The sequence below is a fragment of the Gopherus evgoodei genome, chromosome 6 (assembly GCF_007399415.2).
Source record: "Gopherus evgoodei ecotype Sinaloan lineage chromosome 6, rGopEvg1_v1.p, whole genome shotgun sequence".
Classification (NCBI taxonomy): domain Eukaryota; kingdom Metazoa; phylum Chordata; order Testudines; family Testudinidae; genus Gopherus; species Gopherus evgoodei.
In genome coordinates, this window is record NC_044327.1 from 76,807,379 (window position 1) to 76,824,977 (window position 17,599).

The following is a 17,599-nucleotide window of genomic DNA, read 5'->3' on the forward strand; positions in this document are numbered from 1 at the left end:
ATCAACACTAAAACTGGATGGAAATGTATTGGTTTTCATAAAAAATTTATTGAGAAGGTTTTCACAGGTCCAGAATGGTCAGAGAGAAGGAAAGAGGCACACCACAAATAGCCTATAACTTGGTGAGTAGGGCATTCATAGTGTTCTGTGTTTTCAGTTTTTACTGATTTTCAGTGATAAATTACCAGTTTTTTTTAATTAAAGGAATTCAGTTTTTACTGATTTAACACCCGTTTATCAAGCCACTCAGTATTTTTTTGAATGCTTATTTTTGTTAAACACTAAAGCTTACACGATTGTTGTGTCCCTCAACTCTGAGATTGAAGCAGTTCCACTGTGTAAAACACAGCACACACACCCTGTGGAGGTCGGAAAAAAAGAAATGTTAATATTATGCTACAATTGACTCACAAGGGGATGATGCATGCCTATTTCGTTGTGTATGTTTAGTGTGGCACTGAATTTAAACAATTCTCAACAGATGAAGATATCCAATGCCTCCTATCCACCCGGTTACCTTCTTTAGTGCCAATCTCCTTATGGGTTTGGATGGACAAGCCTGGGTTCTCTTTGATCCCCACACAACCAGTCCTGCCCTTTCTGTGGCTTACTCCAGACTACCCCCAAACTGACTTGTCCCACCTCCAGGGCCCCAGGGCAGGGCATTGCACTCCCTATTAGTCAAGCTAGCTCTTCTTCCTGGGCTTTCACTCTATCCTTTCCGTTGAGCAGGCACACTTGCAATCCTTCCCCAAACCAGCAGGCCCCCCTGTTGTTTAAATAGTGTCTTTTCTTCTTGGTTGCCTAGCGGACTCCAAGTCTCCCCTTGGCTCCTCCTTCCTACCATGGACAGTGTGTCTCTTTCTGAACTACCAGCACAGAGAGCTCCAGGAACCTAGGGGTTACAAATAGATAAAGTTAAAAGGTAAACATGGGGCAAAATCACAAATCTATGCCTGAATACGAACAAGCAAATCCAATACTTAGACATTTTCAGGAAAAGTAAGATGCGAGTGAAGAGGATGTATTGCTCTGCAAGTACTGCAGCATTGAGGTCAGTGCTCACACTGACAGAATAAAGGAGCATGTCAAAAGCAAGTGACACAAGAAGCTTGAAGAAGAAAGTGTGCTTCAGAATAAACAGTCAATAGCAGAGCTTTAATGAAAGAGAGGACATAGCACAATTGTGTCAATGAATTTGTGCATGCTCTTTGTTTCTCCAGACAACCACTATTAACAGAAGTGGGGCCTTCTGTGACTTTGTGCAACAATACTGTCCAGCAGAAAAAACCCTTCCTAATGCAGACAGCCTCACTCATAAGTATCTGAAAGAATATGACGATACTTTAGTATCTAAACTGATGGAACGAATTGATGGAAATGTGGTGTCTTGTCTGATTTTTGACAAGTCTCCAGATGCTTTGAACTGTCCAATTCTTGGCGTTTGATTTTCATTTTTTGGTTTCGAAGTGAATAAACCTCCATTGTTTTGTGCTGATGTGACATTCATCCCCTCTACTGACAGCTGTTTTGTCGAGGCAGCAATAACTGACATGTTTGAGATGTACCAACTAATTTGGGAAAATGTGGCCACAACTAACTTTGCTTTCTACATGGCTACATTTGCATGGGAGATTAAACACAACCAGAAACCAGAGCTGCTGTGTATTACCTGTCCTGCTCTACTGATTTACGTTGCATTGTCAGCAACTACTGCTAGAGAACAAATGAAAGATGTGAAATCTTGCATCATTGGATTTGGGGCTGTCTTCAAGCATGCAAACAAGTTGAAGGCTTTGTTTTGCACAGTGCAAGACAAGTGCAGAGCCAACTGCTGATTACCTACTCCTATTATGCCATATCAGTGGATGAACTTGTGTTTCACTACCTGTCATGTAAATAATGTGTGGATTGTGCTAATGTGTCTCCTAGATCATCTTGAGTTTGTTCGTTCTAAAGCATAAATTCTGAAGAGACTGGCAAATAACTAAAATGACTGCCAGATTCTATTCCCCAAGGAATGTTCATTGTTAAAAACTTGGACTCATTGTGTGACACACAGAAAACACTGGAGTTTTCTCTGACTGCTACCAACAGATTTGCCAATACAGACATTTACTGGATCCTGACAACCAAAATCTAAGCTGAACTGAGCTCAAAAGCTTCAGGAGAAATACCCAGCTGTTTCCACCCTGGAATACAAGAACCAAACCCTTTAACACAATGCTCAGCGAGAAATGGGAGAACCCAAATGTCATGGCTCATAATCTGAACCCTCAAGTGTTTGGTGCTGAAGATTCTTTCTGGAATGTCATCCACGTGTTGCACCCCTTCCTCAAGGTGAATTTTGCAGTAGACTATGATCATTATGCCAGAGTGTTTCAACCATTTGCCACTACAGATGAAATTTAAATCTGAAAGGGGAATTTATTACTTACGTAAACTTCGCTAACCTTGACAATGTGAAACTGGATGTGCTGGCTGTTTGGAATGGTCATCAAGACGCACTTCCCAACTTGAGCAAAGTGGCACGGCAAGCTTTGAGCGCATCCCTTGGATCTATTGATGCAGAGCACTTATTTTCAAAGTTGAACTACCTCCAGGACAGCAAAAGGCTCAACATGAGTGAGGATACTTTGACTAAAAGTATGTGAGCATATGCAAACCACAATTTCTGGAAAAACTACTGTCTCTGAGAGAGACAAATATAGCTTTGTACATTTAAAAAAAATTCTATTATAACTGTTGTAAAATGTGTATATTACAATAGGTTTATTTTCCCTTGATTTTTACTGATTTTTTTTTTTAATTTTAACCCAATTTCATTCTGGTTTTAATGTTTGGAAAATAAACACTGAAAAAGTCCCAGATTTTTTTTAACAAATAAAAACTGAAAACACAGAGTACTAAGGATTTACCTGAGTTGTGAAAAGCCCAGGTTCAAGTCCCTGGTCTAACTGATTCAGACCATGGATTTGAACGTGAGTCTCCCACATGCTAGATGAGTTCCCTAACTATTGGGCTATTAGCTATTCAAGAATTGGAGTTTTTCTCTGATTTTTAATTTTTTTTTGAAAGGTATAGTTTTAATTCCCTTGTGGAATGAACCCAAATGTCAAAACCTCCACATTTTTTGTGAAATGGAATTCTTGTTTCCTTATTTCCTTCTGATTTCACGGATCTCCACAGCCACCTTTCTAAGCCAGGAAGTACTGACAAGATTTTCTTAAGACTCAATCCTTAATTTTCAGAAGTTTATTGCGTCAAAGCTCACAAAACAATTTAATCTCCAAGTTCATGGCATGTCAAAGCCTGAGTTCAGTCTTTCCTCTCAAACCATCTCGTCATGTGTTCTGTATTAGTGTTGATGATGCCAACATTTTCTCAGTCTTCTAACTCATAATTTAGGAGTAATTTCAGGATCCACCCTGATCAGGGTGAGATCTGCCAGGTGTCACAAATCTCACATGAAACCCATGTATTTATCTTGTCTGTCGTGCCTGTTTTACATATCTGGTAAAATATTATGCATTTTGAGACTAGGGGCTATCCCATAGCCTAAGCAAATGCACATTGAACTGCAAGTAACAAGACAGCTCTAGTTGTAACTCCTTCAGTTGGCTACTATTAATATTTCTATGTATTTCAGAGCCCTTATTATTAACTAAGGCCTCATATTGTTACATTATGGGAAAGGCCTCTGTGATTCACTTATTTTACAAGTACGGTAGATGAGAGGTTACACATGCAGAGGCCTCCCTCTCATCTTGTAGCCTCCGTTTCATTCAGAATGCAACAACTAAAGTCATCTTCCTAACCTGTCACTCAATCTTTATCATTCTTCTCCTTGTGACCGTCTAGGAGCACCTTCACCTGCTTCCCCAAACTTTTGTTGCTTGTTTTCACCTTTAAAGATCATTTCCACACTTCTTTTATTACATCCAACCAGGACCACTTTGTTCCACCACTAGTCTCACCGTTCCATTTGATTTCTTCCTCCTCTTCCATCTTGTATTTCTTCCATGCTGTTCCCATTGCCTGGGATATCCTAGGGCACAAAGCTCTTGTCATTACAATCTCAACACTCCACCTCCATTCTTCCTACAAATCTATATTATGAAGCAGCAATAGCCACTTCATTATTAAGGCTGAAGCTACCTTCCCATATAAGTTCAATTTTCTATTCCCTCCATTTTTTCCCCTCAGGAAACTGAGGAGTTTCTGAAATTCCAAGGGTTGAGATTTTCTGGAAAGTTTGGTTACAAATCAGAAAAGTTCGAAAGTTATAGTGCTTTTGAAAAGTTACTGGAAGGTCATTTTTGAATACTTTTTAAGTGGCATGTCCTAGAAACTCCAGATTTGTTTTCTTTGCTGAAGAGAAATAGTATGTGATGGTTACACCCCTCTCCAGCTCTCTTTTATCCCTCAGAATGTCACAGGCTCCACCACTCCCTTTGCTCTCCCTTTACTCGTTGGTCTTCCTGCTGCCTTATTAGAATCACAGGCTGGCCAGTTCCCCAGTCCTTTTGCCTCAGCTTTCTCCCACATTGGGTCTCATGTACCACTTTTCAGATGTACTGCCCTGTGCTTCATCTCTTGGTCTACTCTGTTTCTGCCTCTGAGAGGACTAAAAAGGCAGCCTGTGAGCATGCTCTGATATTAGCATTGTTCTATATTTTCATACTTTCAGTGGATGCAACTGTTCTCTTAGGAGGCCCTCAGTCCCTCTCTCCTCAGACTTCTGTCTCTTGTGCTGCTGTAAGGAAGATTCTAGAATAGATACTACCATCTATTCCCTCCACTTACTGGACTCTATGGGGCTGCCCTGAAGGGCCTAAAGGCTGCCCCCTCTTCTTCCCTTACCCGCCTTCTGCTGTTCTCTCCACTGCAGTGTTGGAGAGAAATGGAAGGGGAAGGTATCTGCCACAAAGAGTTTAGTTTGATTAAAAATAAAAAGAAAGAGGGTTTAATTGGGTTGGGATTATCCCCATTAGATCTTCATTACAAGTCACAACTGATAGTGACCATTTTAACTGGGGACAACCTGTCTCCAATCATAATGAAACTAATAGAAAATGGTGGCCATTTTATATAAAGGCAAAAATTTGCAAAAGAAACCTGTGAAAAACTTTTAAAAACACTTTCTAATTGTATTGTGAGAGTTGGCAGCTCTATGACTCCAATCAAGTGTGACGCCCAAGAGTGCTGGTAAGAGACTCCAGTGGCTACAGTTACAGACTTCCTGTGCATTAAGATGGACTGGAGATACTCTGAACAGATGGGTCTGTGATTTAAAATGGCAGGATAAATATTTTGCTTCCTTTTTTTCTTGCCCCCCCCTTTTGTTTGTTTGTTGCTTCTTGCTGCAGCCTTCTTGCCCCAAGAGAGGTTTCATCCATTGCCACCACCCAGGCCCCAAGTTCGTTTCAGGTGTATGCAAACCAGGGTTCAGATTAGTTTTTTTAAAAGTTTATAAATTGAGCAGCTGCTGGCAGGCTTGTATTAGTAATGATAAGGGAAAGAGCAGGCAGGTATCTGGGAAAGGGCATGAGGAAGAGGGAGGGAAATGCAGTGGACTGGGAGGGGAACTTGGTGTTATCAGATGTGCTGTCTGGTCTTAGAATTGAGGGCTATGAGAGATATAGGAAACTGGTATGACATGAAAGTGGGATGAAGTGTAGGTGAAAGGGACCAGGGAGCTAAGAAGGGCAGTGCAGAGTTGCAGAGGACTAGGGGACATGAAAGAGGATGCAGTGAACCGAGTAGAGGACACAGAGAGAGACAGGAAAAAGAAGTTTGCCATGTAGGTAAACTTTAAATGCTTAGCATTTTCCAGATAAAAAACTTTTATGGATTTTTCAAAAAGGCTCAGAATTGGATGTAGCTCTGATAGCATTAAAGTCAGTGGCAAATGTCCCACTGACTTCAGTGGAAACAGAGGTAGGAGAACACTGAGTGCTTATGAAAATCCCAGCCCAAGTATTTAACATTTTCATGTGGAAAAATTTTTGCCTTCTGTTCCCTTCACCATCTTCCATCCCCAAATTTTCAAATACATATAAAAAAAATCCAAAGTACTAGCACTTTTGAAAATCCCAATTCCTATTCAAAGAACCAATTGCCAGTAAAATCCTAGTGATTTGTTGTGTTCAGTGCATATACCGCTGTGAATTTGAGGAGGTTAAATGAAATGTGAGTTGATGGTGGGAGTCAGGTAGAATGAGTTGATGAAGGCGTGTACTGCTGATCATTCCAGACATTGTAACATTTAACATTGGACTGTTTTGTTTAAGATATTGTCTTTTTGTAAAGAGAACATGGTGTGTGTGTGTGTGTGTGTGTGTGTGTGTGTGTGTGTGTGTGTGTGTGTGTGCGCGCGTGTTAGTTAACTGGTCACAAGTGAAATACTCTTTCAACCCTAACTCTTTAATGACAAGATGCTAATTCTCTAGGTAATATCCACATGGTCAACATCAAATGAATATCTCCTTAGTTGCTTTTTATATTTTTATGTAATGGTTTTCAGTCAAATTAGGTGAATTGCTATTTATAAAAGATTATCCCAATAAAATTTCACTTTTTTGAGTTCAGGCAACAGGGATGAATTTTATAATAATAAGAATCATAATACATAAAAAAAATTCTGGCTTAAAGGGAAAGAGTATTGTCTCATGTTTAAAGCAGGATCGTGAGACATGAGTTCTGGACTCTTCTCACAATTCTGCTACTGACTTAAAGTGTAACTCGTTTCCTATATATTTAACGTGTATACTCTGCCTGAGTGCATAGAAATATAACAAGGTTTTGAGATCCTAGGATGAAAGATAAACTAGAGAAATACAGTATTATTAAACTTACTTTTTGTGAGGCTATTTTAAAATAATTCAGTTATGTGGTACTGTTGTATATATTTCTCTCTCTTAGAAAATATTAGGGCACCTGAATTACTTGGCTTTAAAATATCAACATGGAAAAGAAAGAACTAGTACATCAAATCAAATCAATTTTAAGTTTATCTTGTGGGAACACGGTTGAAATTGATTAAAAGTCTATAGTGTATGTAGTAGCTGAGTGTTAGTTGTCTAGGCCTCATTCTGAGCTGGCTCAACCCCTCCTGAAAATCATAACTACCAAGGGCACTGAGCATGTTGCTGGATTTGTAACTTTCCAGCAACAGGTTAGCTGGAAAAAATCTGTAAAATTTGGCACTGGAACAAGAAATATGTGAACCTGTCACTGTGAGCAGTCTCAAAGGGCAAGCTGCTTTGCATGAGCTAATTAACCTTAGGAAATAATTACACAAATATGCAAATGTTGTTTAGATAATTCCATGTGTTATCAGCTCAGGTAGTCCATCATAACAGCAGACCTTGCAGTGTCTAGGTGTTAGAATCTGGCATAGTTGATAAGGCTTTGGTTCCTGCCTCACTTCAGCGTGGTATTTCACAATTAATGACTGCAATATTACATTAGTAAATTCAACCTGTATTTTGAATGCAGCAGAACATAGCACTGTATTTAGTGTATGCACACTGCTTATCTGTGTACTCTCATGGCTTGATTCATTAAAATGTTATATATCTTACAACTCTTACACTGGCAGACTATACAATATTGCAAAAATGACAAACAAAAAAATGAGGCTACTCATTATGTTGTTTGCAAAATAGAATTGCCAGAGAATTTACCCACAATCATTTGTTTGTTTCTGATAAAGTTACAAGGTAAAGTATTTTGCCTGCTATTTGCAACAGTACAGCTGAATTTTTTCATAGTGCAAGCAGTATATTATATCTGCTTGAAACAGAAGACTTTTGGCAGCATTTTATAAAACAATGCTTGTTAATATTCTACAGATTCTGAGATGTGGTTAATATGAATATACAATACGTAATTAGGTTCTGTAGGTGAAAACTGGACAAAACAGTACCAAGGATAACAAAAACAAGACTATGACATAATGTATTTTCATGTCAGCTGATAAATTTTATGATTCTGAGAAAAGGAAGGAGCGAGAGCAGCAGAATAAGGACAATAGACTTTAAAAAAAAAAGCAGACTTTAACAGACTCAGAGAACTGGTAGGTGAGGTCCCATGGGATATAAAACTTAGGGAAAAAGGAGTTCAGGGGAGCTGGCAGTATCTCAGGAGACAATATTAAAGGCAAAGCTGCCACCTATCCTGATGCAAAGGAAAGATAGGAAGAATAATAAGTCATTATGGCTCCATCCGGAGATCTTTAATATCCTGAAATTCAAAAAGGAATCCTACAAAAAGTGGAACTATGGATGAATTGCTAAGGAGAAGTACAAAAGTATAGTACATTCTTGTAGGGACAAACATTAGAAAGGTTAAGGGACAAAATGAGTTACAGTTAGCAAGGAATATAAAAGGCAATATGAAGAAAAACAGAAAGACACAGGAAAGTGGAGGTCCTCTACTTAGCAGGGAATGAAAGCTAGTAACCAATGACATCAAGATGATTTAGGTGTTTAATGTCTATTTTGCTTTATTCTTCACTAAGAAGGTTAATGGTGACCAGATACTCCACACAATTAGTATTAACAAAAAGGAGGAAGGAACACAAGCCAAAATAGGGAAAGAACAGGTGAAAGAATTTAGAGAAGTTAAATATACTAAGTTGGCAGGGCTGATAAAATTCATCCTGGGGTACTTAGTAACTAGTCGAACCATTCTTGGAATCATTAGCAATTATCTTTGAGAATTCATGGAGGATGGGTGAGATCCCAGAGGACTGGAGTATCTGTCTTTAAAAAGGGAAACAGAGAGGACCCAGGGAATTATAAACAAGTCAGCCTAACTTCAGTACTTGGAAAGATACTGAAAATAATTATTAAACAATCAATTTGTAAGCACCTAGAGATATAGTAGGATGATATGGAATAACTAGCATGGATTTGTCAAAAACAAAGCATGTCAAACCAAACTAATTTCCTTCTTTGACAGAGTTACTGGACCACTAGATAACAGGGAATCAGTAGATGTGATATATCTTGATTTTAGTCAGGCTTTGATACAATCTCACATGACATTCTCATAAGCAAATAAGGAAAATCCTGTGAGGTAGGTGCACAATTGGTTGAAAGACCATACTCAAGGTGTAGTTACAAATGGTTTGCTGTCAAACTGAGAGGGTATAACTAGTGGGATCTCACAGGAATCAGTCCTGGGTCTGATACTATTCAATATTTTCATTAATGACTTGGATACTGGAGTGGAGAGTGTGCTTATAAAATATGCAGGTGACACTAAACTGAGAAGGGTTACAAGCACTTTGGAGGACACAATTAGAATTCAAAATAATCTTGACAAATTGGAGAATTGGCCTGAAATCCAACAAAATGTAATTCTATAAAGATAAGTGATAATATTACACTTAAAATCAAATGCACAACTATAAAATGGAGAATAACTGCTAGGTGTAGTACTTCTGGATTATAGTGGGTCACAAATTGAATATGACTGAACAATGTGATGCAGTTGTGAAAAAGGTTAATATAATTTTGGTATGTATTAACAGGCACTGGTGGTGCCTCAGCTGGAGGATGATGGTCAGTCGTGGTCACCACACTTTAGGAAACGTGGGCAAATTAGAGAGTCCAGATGAGGGCAACAAAAAGTACAAAAGGTTTAGAAAACCTGACCTCTGAGGAAAGGTTAAAAAACCTGGGCATGTTTAGTCTTAGGAAAAGAAGGCTGAGGAGGGACTTGGTAACAGTCTTCAAATGTTAAGGGCTGTTATAAAGAGGATGGAGATCAATTGTTCTCCATGTCCACTGAAGGTAAGACAAGAAGTATTGGGAGATTTAGATTAGATATTAGGAAAGATTTTCTAACTATAAGGGTAGTTCAACTCTGGAAGAGGCTTCCAAGGAAGGTTGCGTAATCCCTATTACTGAAGGTTTTTAAGAACAGGTGGGGCAAACCTCTCAGGGATGGTCTAGGTTTACTTGGTCCTGCCTCAGCACAGGGGTCTGGACTTGATGACCTCTCAAGGTCCCTTCCACCCATGCATATCTATGGTTATCCCCATTGTTCAGGTCCCTGTGTACCACTTCAGTGGTGAAAAGAGCCTAGAACCTGTCCATATGTGGCCAGCTAAGAATTCCCCCAGCATGGGAGAGTTTTTAACATGCATTCAGGTTCTGTGTTCAGGCATGAAGGATGCGCTAGAGCAAGGGTGATCAAACTTACTGATCCTGCGAGCCGCATATGACAATCTTCAGAAGTTTGAGAGCCGGGGTACACCTGCCTATGCGCAGGCCTTCAGCCCTCAGAAAGGTGCCTGACAGGGCTTGAGGCTTCAGCCCCATTCCTGCTGAAGCCCTGAGTCCCGGCAGGTGCACCCCATGGGGCTGAAGCCACAAGACTCCCCTCCCTGCTGGGCAGAAGCCTCTACCCCACCACCCCAATGCAAGGCAGAGGTCCTGAGCTCCCCCACTCCCCCGGTCTGGTAGGTGGAGAATGTTGTGGGGGAGGGCCACGAGGTGCACTTTAACAGTAAAAAAGCGATATGTAGTTCACAAGCCACAGTTTGGCCACCCCTGCATTCAGTTCAGAGGAGGCATGGCCAGGGCATTGTGCACTCTGTTTTTTCTGAGCGTACAGTCCTTAGTTCGAGTTAGTATAGATTAGAGCAGCCTCTAATTTTTCTAACCTATGCCAGGGCCTGAGTCAAAGCCCAACTGATCAGAGGATTAGGCAGACAACTTGTTCCTTGACCCTTGCTCCCACTCTGCTGCTTCAAGCAGCTCTCAGATACAGCAGAAAATCTGGCCTAAGAATATTAAAATTGCTTTAGAAATATTAATTTATCAATGTCATATTATTTTCATTAAATCTACTGTTAAATTACTTTGATTAAACTTTTTTGTATTAGAATGAAAAGCTCCAAGTTAACAATTTATGACCATTTTTGAGGCAATAGTCATTTGGTTTGGAAAGCTACTCTGTGTTTTTATATATTGCTAATGGGTAGTATTTAAAAGATATAAAACAATACTTTGAGTGCTCATTTCTATCTTAGCCAAAAAAGTTTAATGCTACTTCTGCTGGAAACATCTGGTGATCCTTTTGTTCTTGAAAAGGAACTGTTCCATGTGGCAAAAATGTTATCTGATAATCCTATGTTCCTGTAATTAACCTCCCCAGAACCTCATAGATGGGTATCTATGTTCTATATTACATTTTTGAATCAGGAGTGGGTTTTCTTTAGCTAGCTGCTGAAACTCTGTAGTTCCTTTAATATGCTGTATAAACTACAACAGTAGTGAAATAAAGGTAGTCATTAAGAAAGGTTCAAATTTCATTGTTTGTGAATTAAATGGCATGTTAAATTCTATTCATAATATATTATTTCTTTAAAAATGAATTATGTAAATTTTTTCAAAGTAGTAGCAAATTGAAAATTATGCATCAGATATTTTAGGGTCTGAAGCAGGTACTCTGCCCTCCACCTGAGCAGTGGAGAGGGGAGAGGGAATGTGAGTGCTTCCTGATTGTCAGCCACCCAGCCCCAACTTAAAGTTGCAGAGGAGCAGCTCTAATTTACATTACTGGCGTAATGTCATTCAGTGACCTTGAGCCAGTGAACGAGCGCCATTTTGTCATGCCCCTGACAATATCTCCTCACTTTCCTTACACCAGCAGTTGTGAGGCTGCTGGCACAGGAAGCAGTTTTACACTAGCTATTGCAGCCTGTATTCCAGCCATTTTACATTGTATAAGCAGTACTTCAGAGGCCTTAGCAGACTGCAGAATCTAGGATGACCAGACAGCAAATGTGAAAAATTGAGACAGGAGGTGGGGAGTAATAGGAGCCTATATAAGAAAAATACAAAAACCCAAAATCGGGACTGTCCCTATAAAATCGGGACATCTGGTCACCCTAAGAGAATCTGATCCTCAAACTTTTAAACTAGAATAACTTCTTAAATTCTCTGATATTTTTGTGGACGGAAAGTTTTGCAAAATTACTTAGCTGATCTGAGCAGGCTTCTTCTAAATTTCAAGTAGTAAATACAAGACAAGAAATATTAAACTCCCAAAATATTCTCTTTTTTAAGCAAGATTCAGATAATTTAGTCAAACAAATTTGACTCTATAAATCTTTCTTCAGTGAATCTCACCATAACTTGTAGGAAATAGGCCAAAGTAAATGTAAAATGCACAAAAAATCTGCTTTTAAGTCAAAAGTCACCAGAGATAAATTTAATCTAAAATCTATATTAAGGAATTTATTTCAGTTGAATGTCAGAGTCAAAAACCAAAACAAAAATTAGTAGTAATAATACTACATTGGAGGCAACATTTTCAAAGTTGGATGCCTCAGGATAGGCACATAACATCTATTTAGGATCCTGAATAAATTATTTGATTTTCAGAGTTCTGAGTGCCCATGGCTGTTAAGTTCAATACCATTGAAAGTCAAGCCATTTATTTAGGCACATAACTATGGGGTTTAGATATCCAACTTCAGGCAAGTATGATGGAAAATTTTGCTGTGGGATTCTATAGCAGCCTTCTAGCCAGGGGCGGCTCTGGGAATTCTGCTGCCCCAAGCACGGCAGGCAGGCTGCCTTCCGCGGCTTGCCTGTGGACGGTCCGCAGGTTCCGCGGCTTCGGCGGACCCTCCGCAGGCACACCTGCGGGAGGTCTGCCGAAGCCGTGGGACCAGTGGACTCTCCACAGGCATGCCGCCGAAGGCAGCCTGCCTGCCACCCTCACGGCGCCGGCAGAGCGACCCCCATGGCTTGCTGCCCCAAGCACGCGTGTGGCGTGCTGGGGCCTGGAGCCGCCCCTGCTTCCAGCCAATGATCTCAAAACACTTTACAAATGACAATGAATAAACCTCACAACTGCCATATGAAGTAGGTAATATAACCTTTCACTCCCTTTTTATGTGGTCATACAGAAAATTATGGAAAGTATGACAAAGAGGCCTGCACTTCATTAAATAACTTAACAAGTTTACATGTAAAGGCAGGATATTCTAGTAGCAGTAGAAGAATGGGAAGTAACAGCTACCTTGGATTGCCACCCTCTGTACTGAAACTCTGGTATTCAGCACCCTAGTTTATCCAAGGCCAGACAGACCCACTTAATCCTCAGCCCCGGGTGGAACTGGCATAAATTCAAATTCCAAAGAGCCCAGCAGTTCTGTGGAGACTGTGGTGACTAACTCTCTATTAGATAGCCAGCTCCCTCTTACATGGCGGTAGCATTGGTTTGGTTGTCCCAAAAAGTTGCCTGAAATCCTGACCAGCTTCAAAATAAAGTTATTCTGATACCTAGCATAAAGAAATAGCTTTCACTTTAAAATGTATTACTTCATCCAGTAGTGTTCCCCTGTCCCAGATTCTCTTTTTATGTTGTCTGTGGATTAGCAGCGTATACAGGGCAATACAATGTATTTTGCATTAATGTGTGTACTGTTGTTGTATCCTTGTTGGTCCCAGGATATAGAGAGACAAGGTGGGCGAGATAATATATTTTATTGGACTAACTTCTGTTGGTGAGAAAGACAAGCTTTCGAGCTCCACATTCTAGCACTTCACCTTGAGGGGTTGCTTAGAATATGTGATAACTACTTATGATAAACTATTGGTTCAATCTTGTATTTAGCTGTGACACTCGAGTATCTTTCTCAGACGTGATGAAGAGCTCTATGTAGCTCGAAAGCTTGTCTCTCTCACTAACAGAAGTTGATCCAATAAAAGATATTACCTCATCCACCTTGTCTCTCTATTTTACATTAAGGCACTTTAACAATAAAAATGAAAAACAGAAGTTATAGTCCAAAGTAACTGATTTTAGACAGAGCTTCTTTTTGCATTTGTATATAAAAATAATCTTGAATTGAATCTTCATGCTGGAATGTATGAAATCGAATGGTTAATTATTTGGTTTATCGGACTGTTTGGTTTTGCTTTAATCAACGGGAGTTATATGTAGATTTCTAGACTCTCACTTGATTTCTGAATCCTTTGGAAGCTTCCTGCTGTAGTCCTAAGACTGTGTGCTTTTGCCCTAATGGTACGCAGAATAATAAAAATGGGCTGCACCATGATTTGACTCATAATTTTTAACTAAAAATAACTGACCTTTCGTTCCCTTTGTCAGAGCTCAGAACTTGATTAAATTGTTTTTACAGTGATTAATTTTATTCTCAATTGAAGACTAACTGTAAAACTCATTCACTTGACTAAGGAAAATTCCTTAGTTATTATTATTATTGTATTGTGTTATTTATAGTACCATAGCTTCTAAACTTTTCTTAGAGAAAACCTTTTGTTTCAACATTTTTCTTCTATAGCAATCCCTGTTAAAACATACATAACTTCCCTTAATAAACTCCAGACCATACTGCTCTATTTTATCTTAAACAGATCTCTAGGGGGAGGGGGAAAGTGATTCATTTACAAGCCTCTGCTTTGCTAATAGAAGCAAAAAAAACCACATTCCAGTCTGTCTTTACTTGGACCCAGATCATGTATTTGGATTCAAGTGGTTGGAGTCTTATATCTTCATGATCAAATTGCAGAACCAGAGTTGAAAGACAGAAAATATCCCTTCCCTTGCATGGAGATGAATGCAGCTTTTGATACCTAGTAGGCTGACACTTCATTGTGTCATTGAGAGTCAGTCAATCAATAATAGAATCTGCCCAAGTCCAAGGAACTTTGTGGCTGTTTTAAAAGTTTGATAAACATTTCCTATCCTGTTACCAGTCTGAGCTTGTACGTGAAAAGGTAGGAGTAAAGCTTTGTTCTCAGTTTCTGCTAGTTAAAGGAACAGTGGATAAAAGTTTCAGAATTGTCCATGTGATTTAGGAACCTAATTGCTTTATTCCAAAGTGATTTAGGTACTTGGGAACCAAAGTCTCATTGGGACATAGGCTCCTAAGTGCCTACATCATTTTTTAAAAAGGGGACTTAAGCTAATTTTTGAAAATTTTACAATATTTATAAATTATATGAATAATTAACTCTGAAATTATTAGACTCCTATGGCTACCAGTTGTCCTCACTGGTATTTACTTACTTGTGATTTTTATATAACTTATTTATGGCTTTTCAACTAGGGAAGTGATGCTTAGTATCAGGCATTTCATGTTTATTACATTAATACTTGCATAAGAGGTACTAATACTAAGAGGTAAGTGAGGCGCAGAGAGGTTAAATGCCTTGCTGATAGGCCCATAGAAAGTTAGTAACAGAGTTAGGAATGTACCACCCAGATATTCTGATCACCGGTCCTATGGTTTTAACTCGTAGAGAATTTTCACTCCCCTAACTCCCAGGCCCCAAAATAATGAGTATTATCAGAAAATGATCAAGAGGTGCTCTATCTGCATTGTATATTAGCTTGTAATTGCAAAATAACATAGAATAAGTATGGTGTAAAAATTCAGTTAGGTGATTATGGAATTAGGCCATATTCTGTATTGTTAGAACATGTAGGTGTATAGTAGCAGTGTGATAAATGCTAGAGAGTGAGATGGAGCTTCTGTTTTATTATTGTTCTTATTCTCTTTAATGGATTAAGTCTTAACTTCATACAAACAATGACTTTTTAGTGAACAAATATTTGATGCAAATTTGTCAAAAGTTTGAATCTGATCAGCGTCTGGCCACTGGGTGACCTTGGGCTAGTCAAGTCATTCTTTGCTTCTGTTTCCCCATCTGTAAAATGGGGATAATAGTACTGACCTCCTTTGTTAAAGAACTTTGACATCTACTGATGAAAAGTGTATATAAGAACTAAATATTATTATTGTTATTCTGTATTAAATTTGAGTGAGGCTGTTCAGCTGAAATGCCATTATTGTGCTTAGACTTCCTGTAACTGCACAATTTTTTGTTTATATTCAAAGAAAGCAGATTTTGCGGTCTTTAAATCACATTTTCAGGGTTGTTTTGTGTGTTGATTTTTTTAAAAAAAGAAGAATCAATGAATTTTTGTGACCCTAGCACAAATGTATTTGTCGTTTCTTTTAACAACTAGGAATATGTTGCCTGTAGACAAAACTGTCAGTTTGCAAAAGATTACAGTGAATAATATACTTCTCTGTGTAGGATAATGGCTCTCCTGAAGAACATGCAATTTATGTGTGGGACCACTTTATTGCTGAGTCAGCAGCTGAAAACATATTTTTTGTCGCTCACAGTTACGGTGGACTTGCATTCGTAGAGTTGGTAAGTATTAATTTTTCCATTTCTCTATTTGCTGAGGGCTTTCACATATTTGCAGAAGTTAAATTTAATGTTCTCTTTCCAAAGAGGGTGGATAATTTAGAACTCTAAACAGCTTTTCACATGGTATGTTTGGGTTTAAAAAAAATTAAGAACAGGTTTTTTTTCTCTTATTATTTACCAAATTAGAAGGCAGTCACGTAGGGCTTCATGCTTATAGAAGCCAGGGAAGCCAAAACGTATGGATCCTGACTGGTGGTATGTATGAAAAAAAAAAAAAAAAAAAAGGGAGAATACAGCTTCTGTCGTGCTCTGTGAGTTCTAGGTTGGGTCTGAATACAAATAAATGCAATGTGTAGTGCTCACTGAGTCAGTGTTATTTTATATGATTTCCCCCAATGCAGTTTGGAACTCACGTGAGGGAACTTGGAGGCACCTCCAGCGAAACTCATAGAGGACCTAATCCAAAGCCCATTAAAGTCACCGGAAAGACTTCTGTTGATTTCATTGGGCTCTGGATCAGTCGCAGTGTGAAAGAAGTACAGGAAAGTGTGTAGATGCAGATTTTGCCACTTCCATGGAAGGCAAACTTGCATATCACTTTCTATGGAAGCACTGGAAGGAAACTGCCTGTTTAAATTCACAGAATTAAGAATGGCTGGGACAACTCATGTGCATAAAATTAAGCATATGCATTAGTGTTAGCAGGTTCAGGGCCAAAATGTTCAAGCAGTTTCGCACCTTGATTCAAAGTCATGGGAGGATATCACAATTGAACTTCTGATACGTTGGGTTGCTGTGTTTATGTAGTTAAAGTTATCTGGCTATTTTGCTACTCTGGGAGAAAATAGATGTGTGAGCATCTCTGGTCAATGAGAAAACAAGAAGAAATGCTTATGTGATTCAAAGATTTTAACAGTGCTTGTTGATTCTTTTTGTTATGGAAAGTAAGGCTATTTCAGTTCTCTCATTGCTTCCCCAAGCTTTATTTAAACAGTGTGCACACGTTGAAACCTGAGAATGATGTAGCTGATCTAATCCCACAAATGTTTTACTGTCCTGTCAGTAAATTGTACAAATTTACTTTTATTTCTCAAAACAAAAAATATCAAGATGCCAAGTTTTGTAGTTGTAAATTATTCTGTATGTAACACACCTTGACTGTTCATTTTGATCTATAGTTGCTGCTGCATAAACTGATTGTATAATGTGAGCTCTTTTCAGTTAGATCATATGATTTGGATTCCTTATATACTGTAATAGTATGAAATATCTGTTTCCTTTGCTTTTGTAAACTGTGAAGTTTCAGATACTCAGATTGTTGAATTATCCTGATATGCTTACATTTTGAAACTGAAATATTTGTAGAATTTGGTAGGTTTTGT

The 17,599-nt window shown here is 38.7% G+C and overlaps 1 protein-coding gene across 8 annotated transcripts in view; it reads left to right on the forward strand.

The window, feature by feature from the left end:
* FAM172A (family with sequence similarity 172 member A) overlaps positions 1–17,599 on the forward strand; it is a 379,631-nt gene that overhangs the window by 233,934 nt on the left and 128,098 nt on the right. For all 8 annotated transcript variants that reach the window (XM_030567394.1, XM_030567396.1, XM_030567402.1 and 5 more), the window contains one exon: positions 16,098–16,217. In XM_030567394.1, the coding sequence (XP_030423254.1) occupies positions 16,098–16,217 (120 nt within the window). The remainder of the gene's footprint in view (positions 1–16,097; positions 16,218–17,599) is intronic.